The 8,717-nt window shown below is 34.8% G+C and overlaps 1 protein-coding gene across 4 annotated transcripts in view; it reads left to right on the forward strand.

The window, feature by feature from the left end:
• Positions 1–8,717, forward strand: part of aqr (aquarius intron-binding spliceosomal factor) — a 75,247-nt gene extending 66,530 nt beyond the window's left edge. For 2 of the 4 annotated variants that reach the window (XM_016480456.1, XM_016480460.1), the window contains 4 exons: positions 2,488–2,573; positions 3,882–4,047; positions 6,341–6,451; positions 8,355–8,717. In XM_016480456.1, the coding sequence (XP_016335942.1) occupies positions 2,488–2,573; positions 3,882–4,047; positions 6,341–6,451; positions 8,355–8,588 (597 nt within the window). In that variant the 3' untranslated portion in view covers positions 8,589–8,717. The remainder of the gene's footprint in view (positions 1–2,487; positions 2,574–3,881; positions 4,048–6,340; positions 6,452–8,354) is intronic. The other 2 variants (XM_016480457.1, XM_016480459.1) reach the window with 2 other exon arrangements.

Consider the following 8,717-nt stretch of genomic DNA (forward strand, 5'->3'; position numbering starts at 1 on the left):
ACATATACATATATACATATATATATATATATATATATATATATATATATATATATATACACACACACATATACATATATACATACATCTAGGGCTGCACAATTGACAAAAATCATAATTGTCGATTTTTCCCTTGAAATTGTAATTGCGATTATTAATTACGATTACCACAATTTAGATTGATTGAATGATGTTTATACCATTGTTTGAAGTAACTGCATGCCATATTTTTATATGAAAATAAACAAGCTGAAAACTACCTGAAAAACTTGTATTGCTTATATAAGCCTCAAATGTCAACTATATTGGATTGGTTTCTTCTTTAACTAAAAAAGTAAAAATTTGCATGGTATTATAATGTTATACTAAAACTCAAATTAAAACAATGAAAAAACCCTTAAGATAACCTGTAGAAAGAAAAAAAACATCTTAAGCATGCAAAATAACATAAGTGGACTTTGAATGATTAATTGCCGCTGTGAACAATTATGTAATTGTGGCATCCGTAATTGTAATCACGATTATAAATTTGATTAATTGTGCAGCCCTAATATATACTATGGAAACTTTTTGGTTACCAGCATTCTTCAAAAGATCTTCCTTTGTGTTCAACAGAAGAATGAAATTCTGCAGGTTTGAAACAACATGAGGTTGAGTAAATGACCATTTTCATTTTTGGCTGAACTTTAAGATATGAAAGGTATTTTGATTTAATCAGTGTCAGCAGCGTATTAATTCTAATAGCATAGTGCATAAGGCCTGTAGCAGACTCATTTTCATTTGCAGGGGTTAAACTGCTTGCTCTGCTGAAGATGAGATCAGCTCAGTCCTTTATTAGCATTTAACACTTCTTCAGTACAGAAATGGGCCAGTCTCACTCGAGTATGCGCGGCATGTATTGAGCGGGCACTGAGCACGTGTGCACGCTCCTCGAGACTCGCTGATGAATTTCACATCGGACACCATCTGCTGAGAGGCAGAGATCCAGCCACCGAGACCGAGGAAGAGCAGAATGATAATGAGACGCCAGCCTGTTTTAACACGCAGCCACAAGAAATCAAATATCTGCTGTAATGTCATGAGCAGATCCAGACAGACTGATGGGCTGGTTTTGGGGAGAACTCTGTGGAGTGGTCAGATGTTTTACACTGATGTGCTGAAACAGTCATAGCAGGAATACTGTGCTTTACAACTGCTTTCAGTGCAGCACAAAATCAGGCAGCTAACCAGGCTTTGTGTTCAATTTTAACCAAATGCACCGTGTAGGTCTGATATATTTCAACACGTTTTCAGTGCTTGACAAGTCCCAATACTTGAGTGACTAGCAGATGTTGCTGTTAATTGGTTCTAACTAGTTAAGCAAATGTTTTTTTTTTTTGGCAAGCTTATGCTCTGTTTAACCGTGTATGTTTCCCTTCAGTAATTTTAGACAAACATTGCGTCTACTTTTTGCATTCTGGTGGAATGACCTAGCAGCTGAATCCTTAGCCATCTTCAAGAAACGGCTCAAAACACATCTCTTCCATCTTCATTTGACCCTCCAACTCTAGCACTCTCTATTCTACTTCTATTTTATATATTTGTTTTCTTTAAAAAGAAAAAAAAAAACAGCCTCTAACAGTAGCATTCTATATTATTTTTCTATTCTATCTACTTGTTTTCCTTTTATTTAATTAAAAAAACCCTTGCTATGTGTACTGCGTTAAGCTAACCAAGACTTCTTACAGCACTTAGGCTACATATTTGTCTATTCTCCTCATTTGTAAGTCGCTTTGGATAAAAGTGTCTGATAAATGACTAAATGTAAATGCAGATGTACTTTATATCGCTAGCCCTCTGAATTAAGACAGCAGCTCACATGAGCCAGTCCTGCTCATGGTATCATCTCAATATTGTGCAATATTACACCATTTAGCATTAGTCTTGTTTGTTTTAAATAATGTACTAAATATTGTAGAAACTTAATTTGCTGTAAAGTGAAAAGCGCTATACAAATAAACTTGAATTGAATTGAATTGAATTAATGTGTCGAATCAAATGGAGAAAATCAAATATTAACTTCCTTCCGTCTTGACATTATTGCTGTCACAGATTTCCAAGTAGAAAAGTGTTCATGAAAGAACTTACCTGACTGGTGGCTGAAATGTTGCTGAGTTTGGCTGATTTTACTCGTCATGGAGTTGATGATATTTGTTGATTCAGTCAGTAAGAGTTTCTGAGCTAAAGGAAGAGACCTGTTGACTTGATCACATTCTGAGATACACACACGTTCTCTCCTTTGACACTCATGTGACTCATGAATGAGAGTTTCGATCACTTCAACAGGATGAAGTGACAGTCCATAACTTCAGAAATCTAGATCTGATCAGACAGTAGTGTGCAAAACTAACTAGCACTAAACCAGTGCAGAGGAGCTCATGCTCTTCAGTTCAAATAAAAACCCTCCACCCTCATCGCTTATATAACAGACTGCCCTTTGTCTTGTAGGTGACCACAGTGGACAGGTTCCAGGGTCAACAGAACGATTACATCATCCTCTCGCTGGTCCGCACCAAAGCCGTAGGACATTTGAGGTGAGCACTTCCTGTGGCTGTTTGATTATCATTAAAATATGTAGTTTAAAGTAACAAAAACCACATGTGACTTATTTAAAACCATCTAATTCTGGTTTAAAAATGTGGTTAAATGTAGCAAAATCAGTTTTATTTTGCTATCATTGAAATACTAGATTATTATGTTAATTTTAGTTTAAGGTTTAGTAATGTTGTTGTATTTTTATTTGTCATTTTTCTTAGTTTTTAAATATGTCCATATTAATTTTTATTTCAGTTTTGTTAAGTTAAACTAACCGAGAATGAGATGCTTTGTCTTGGAAACTAGCTGAAATTAAATTTGTTATATTATTATATGACAATATTATAATATATATTTGACCCTGGAGCACAAAAGCAGTCTTAAGTCGCTGGGGTATATTTGTAGCAATAGCCAACAATACATTGTATTGGTCACAATTATTGATTTTTCTTTTATGCCAAAAATCATTAGGATATTAAGTAAAGATCATGTTCCATGAAGATATTTTGTAAATGTCCTACTGTAAATATATTAAAAACTTAATTTCTGATTAGTAATATGCATTGCTAAGAACTTCATTTGGACAACTTTAAAGATGATTTTCTCAATATTTAGATTTTTTTGCACCCTCAGATTCCAGATTTTTGTTGTATCTCAGCCAAATATTTTCCGATCCTAACAAACCATACATCAATGGAAATCTTATTTATTCAGCTTTCAGATGATGTATAAATCTCAATTTCGAGAAATTGACACTTAAGACTGGTTTTGTGGTCCAGGGTCACATATTATATATTATACAAGTTATGAAAATGTTTTTATGGTTTTACTTAACTATAATACCCATGAACAAAACAAATCACTTTTTAAAATTGACCAAGGCATATTTAAAGCTGTTGTTTAAAAATATTAGCTAAACATAACAATTAAATAATTCATTAATTAATCATTTCTAAAATGTTACCTTTTTTTAAAATATAAATATTAACTGAAATAAAATAAAATGTTAAAAATGTAAAGTTTTTATTGTTTCAGCTAGTTAAAAGTTCTCATTTTCGTTTAGTTTTAGTTCAAGGACTACAATATCTAAAACTAAAAATTAATAAATAAAAATAATGAAATAAAAAAATAAATTCTATGTTAACATGTTAAAACAAAACAATAAAATGACTAAAACTGAAGTGTAAACAAAATATAAAAGTCAAATCAAATTCAAAATATTAACAAAAACTACAATAGTATGTCAAAATAACACTGCTCCACAGATCTGTTCTCGGAAGTGACTGCTGTTTTCTGTCTTTCCTCAGAGATGTGCGGCGTCTGGTTGTGGCCATGTCTCGTGCGAGGCTCGGCCTCTACATATTTGCTCGAGTGTCTCTTTTCCAGAACTGCTACGAGCTGACGCCAGCCTTTAGCCAGCTGACCGCCCGACCCCTGCAGCTGCACATCCGGCCCCATCAGTACTACAGCTCTGTGAGTACAGCCGGCACGTCACACCTCAACATGGCTCTCGGCTTGCTGGAGAAATCAGATTTTTGCGATAGTTTCGAAAATCAATCAGTTGCAATATTAGTGCTATATTATATATTATATTATTATTATATTATATTAGTCACCTAGCAGAACTGCAAAAATAAAGCATATTTTCAAATAACTTTTGCAAACACCCTTACACTCATCTTGCACTTTTTATTTGTACTACTTTACCTGGGGTTTGACAGTAAAGAGCTAATATGTGACCCTGGAGCACAAAAGCAGTCTTAAGTCGCTGGGGTATATTTGTAGCAATAACCAACAATACATTGTATGGGTCAAAATTATCCATTTTTCTTTTATGCCAAAAATCATTAGGATATTAAGTAAAGATCATGTTCCATGAAGATATTTTGTAAATATATCAAAACTTAATTTTTGATTAGTAATATACATTGCTAAGAAATTCATTTGGACAACTTTAAAGATGATTTTCTCAATATTTAGATTTTTTTGCACCCTCAGATTCCAGATTCTCAAATAGTTGTGTCTCAGCCAAATATTGTCCTATCCTAACAAACCACACATCAATGGAAAGCTTATTTATTCAGCTTTCAGATGATGTATAAATCTCAAAATTTCAAAAAATTGACCCTTATGACTGGTTTTGTGGTCCAGGGTCACATATGTGGTGAAAACTTGAGTTTAGCTTCACCGTATTGATTGAAACCCAAACTTTCTATCAAATTCCTCCATCTTGTAAAAGTGCCACCAGAGTTTGGTGTTGTTTTACCTTGTTGACTTTATCTGTGTATTTTGGAAATGGGAAAAAGTGATCGAGAAATATTAAACTACTCACAGTTAAGTTTGCTGCAAAATATACACAAATATTATGATATACGATTGCGTCATTTGTGGTGCTTGATGAGAGTTTGTTTATTACAAAGCTCTTTTGGCATGGTTCCTTCACCATGACTTGCTGATTGGTGTCATTTTCTGTACAGCATCCTGGGTAATGTAGTATTTCAGCTGTAAAACAATGATTTAAAAATAAGATAATCCATACTAGGGCTGTCACAACGATTATTTTTGTAATTGGTCAATTCTTTTGCTGATAAATCAATTAATCGGATCATTTTTTGTGATAATGAAAATGGACCTAAGCAAATAATAGACTTAAACTTTACTTAAAATACATATATAATAGCAATGAGGCAATAATAATCATATGGTTTTCTTGAACAAAACTGTTAAAATACATACTAATGTAATAATATAGCTCATATTAAACCTGCAGCGCATATATTTACAATGACACTATGCTTTATAAAAGCAATAATCCCCGTGAAGCCGTGGTTTACAGTGAATTTATAACAGCTATGGGGTGTTGTTAGGCACGATGCGAAGCAGAGTTATAAAACCCCCTTAGCTGTTATAAATTCACTGTAAACCACGGCTTCACGGGGATTATTGCTTTTATAAAACGGTTATTCCATATCGAAGTAAGGTTTCACAAAATAAAACAGAGCAAATAAAGTGTAATGATGTTAATAAAAACAGTATTCTTCCACCAAACAATGTAGTTCCTCAGAAACAGTTGTGGTTGCCGAGCAACACACAGAAGTAAACAAAAGTGTGTGTTTGTAGAGTAATTTACAACAGCTTAGAGCGCGGCTCAACCAATCAGCATCAAGGACCGGAGCTCTCCGTTTTATAATATGAATTTTAAATGGTTTTAATATTCCGTGCAGCCATAGAAAATGGACTAATGATGCTTTTCATGGATTCTCTTTTGTGGAATGCGCCACTCCCGTTATTTTGCCGATTTTTAAATTATAATCGAGTACTCAAATTTAATCGAGCAATCACAACAGCCCCAATCTGTACTAATCGCTTCAACAAAAACATATACAATCAATGAGCAACTACAAAGCTCACAGTAGGTCTGTCTTTGAAGGTTTATAAGTTTTTGTTCAAAATCTGTTTCTCTATGGAGAAAATGAAAGAAATGTTTACTTCCTGAACCTGATGCCATGTAACTAAGACCTAGTGTCTCCTGCAGCTTTATAACATGAGTAGCGGAAGACATCTGTTTTTGTGAATTTAATCTTTATATCATCACTAGGTTTTAGTTATATCAGTCAGGTTCCTCTTTCTCTCTCAGGAAAAAACGTATATGTTGACACGCTGTTTTAAATTTGAGTCTTGTGACTGAGCGAAAGAGAATTTCTGTTTCCTGGAAGACTTGTGCTGAAGCCTCTCTCCTCTTCTCTCTCTCTCTCCCTCCATCCAGACAGAGGAGCGATCCCGGCCTGATCAGGTGGTCAAAAACATGCCGGAGATGGCTAACCTTGTTTACAACATGTACATGCACATGATTCAGAGCATGCAGCAGCACAGACAAGTAAGTGTGCTGGTGTTTGCAGAGACGTTCCTGACGTATAATGCAGAGCTTTAAACAGCTCGGACGTGTGAGCAACTATCCTTCAATAGAGCACAAAGTGGTGTCACATGACTTTAAGCAATTAAAAATGTATTTGTTGTCTCTCTTGTATACGACGATAAATGATCCAGTGTGTTGCAGAGTGAGTTAACTCCTGCTGAGTGATTCAGTCTTATTTTGATTTTATCGGTTTTAAACCCCAAACAGACCAATTTTGGTAATTATATTGTGAAATTTGCAATAGAAAATTAAGCAGCTCATATAATATATAGTTTGAGCTCCTGAGGTTATCAGACAACATTCTTTAAAGGTTAAGCACTTAAATTACAATAAAAATTACTCAATTTAGTTAGAGCTTCAAGCCCGATTTTGTAGCATTTGTAAAAATGACACTGCAGGTGAACACGAGTATGACATTCTGAAGGAAATAGACGGCTGGTCTGTCTGTTGTAGTTTGGATGTCTTGTTTTGAACGTCAGAGCCTCATGCTAATTAAACTGCTGCTTTGCTTCACTCATTGGCTGAATTCACGTGCGATGCAGCTGTGCTTTTCAATGCTGTCAAATGTTCTGCCATGAATAAAGCAAGGTCCCAATGGGACCTTTTGGGTTGTGAGCCCAGTTTGGGTCAGTTTTTGTAGTGTAATTCAATTTTCAGTTGGAAGTTCATAAATTAAATTGTTATAGATATTATTTTGTTTTGATTTTAACGCAACTCATGTCAGAGGCAGAGCAAGTTATTTGCCATTCTGACTTTGAATTTCCATTCACATGATTTGTGCAAATCCAGTAATGCATAACTGAAGGGAACTGACTTTAAAGACGGTTTAACTGCATTTTGCATGTTGTATGATGCTCAATAAAGTAGTGCTTCTAACTTTGTGTAAAGAACTAAATGGGGTAACCACTGTATTTCTGCATTTCTTACTGCCAGAGAATGAATTTGCATTTTCATTCAGCCCAACTGCTGTTTTTGTTCTGACCAATTAAATGCATAACATTATATAGTCAACGATTATGCTTAAATATGAGGTTTATATAAACTTATTTTTGTCAAATTTTCTATTTTTTTGCACTGTAAAGTTGTTTCAAAATATAGTTTTTACTAGGGGTGTGCGATATATATCGTCTGCGATAATATCGTAATTGTTGTTTTAACGATGTGCGATTTGACATTATCGAGTATTTTGCAAAAACCATTCAAAACATCCCTACAGAACGCACGCATACATTAAGTGAAGTCTAGACTAGTGCGTGTGCGCATTTAGTGTGCGTTCTTTCACTGCATGATTCAGTCTATTAAAATGCATTTAGAATGATCACAAATTCAAGACATGATGGCAGAAAATGTATATATTTATACCACTTCATATAGTTATTCAATTTCACACGAAGAGTGCCGTTTTTCTCCAAAAATTACCATGATTACAAATGTGACATTGAATTAAATAAACAATAAGTTAATTAAGAGACTTACGTTTTAGAGCAAAAACAAGCAATATGGTGTCTATTTCGCCAACAAAAATCATTCCGAATACAGCCACAGCGCTGTTTTGTGTCTCTGAGCAAATATAATTTTTTGTCAATATCGCACACCCCTAGTTTTTACTTTCATTTTAGGGTTTAGAATGTTTAATATAGACATTGGTGTTGTTTCAAAGCAGTAAATGAGTAAAAAAAAATGTAATTAAATTTAACGTTTTATTAAGAGGACAAAATATTACAGATGCAGGCGAATGCACTGCAAGTTAACACTGAGATGCTGAAAAATTAAGATGCATCAAAAATTGTAACTTAAAGGAACCGCACTGGGGATCCTTTCTGTCAAACGGTACGGTGTCTGATTCATACGTTATGTTCTCTTTCTGCAGCAGCAGCTCCTGGATCCTCCTCGTCAGCTGCTGAGCTCAGAGGAGCCCATGGAGGCCGATGAAGAGTGTCCCGAGACGAGTCCGAGTGAAGAGCAGCAGCCGACGGCCGCTGAGGAAGAGGAGGTACAGACAAAGAATGATGAGGAAGAGCAGGATCATACCAAAATGCCTGAACACCCAGGCAGAGACAGCGACAGCGGCGACAGTGATGAGGATGGAGAGGCCTAGAGAACCTCATTCACCTGCAGATGGTTTTGTTGTTTTTTTAGATTATTACCGTTTACCATTGCATTGAGTGTTGAATGTTCATTCATCTTTTGTAAGAGGAATTTTGTAATAAAAATTAATTAAAAAATG

The sequence above is a fragment of the Sinocyclocheilus anshuiensis genome, unplaced genomic scaffold (assembly GCF_001515605.1).
Source record: "Sinocyclocheilus anshuiensis isolate Anshui unplaced genomic scaffold, SAMN03320099.WGS_v1.1 scaffold161, whole genome shotgun sequence".
Taxonomy (NCBI): Eukaryota; Metazoa; Chordata; class Actinopteri; order Cypriniformes; family Cyprinidae; genus Sinocyclocheilus; species Sinocyclocheilus anshuiensis.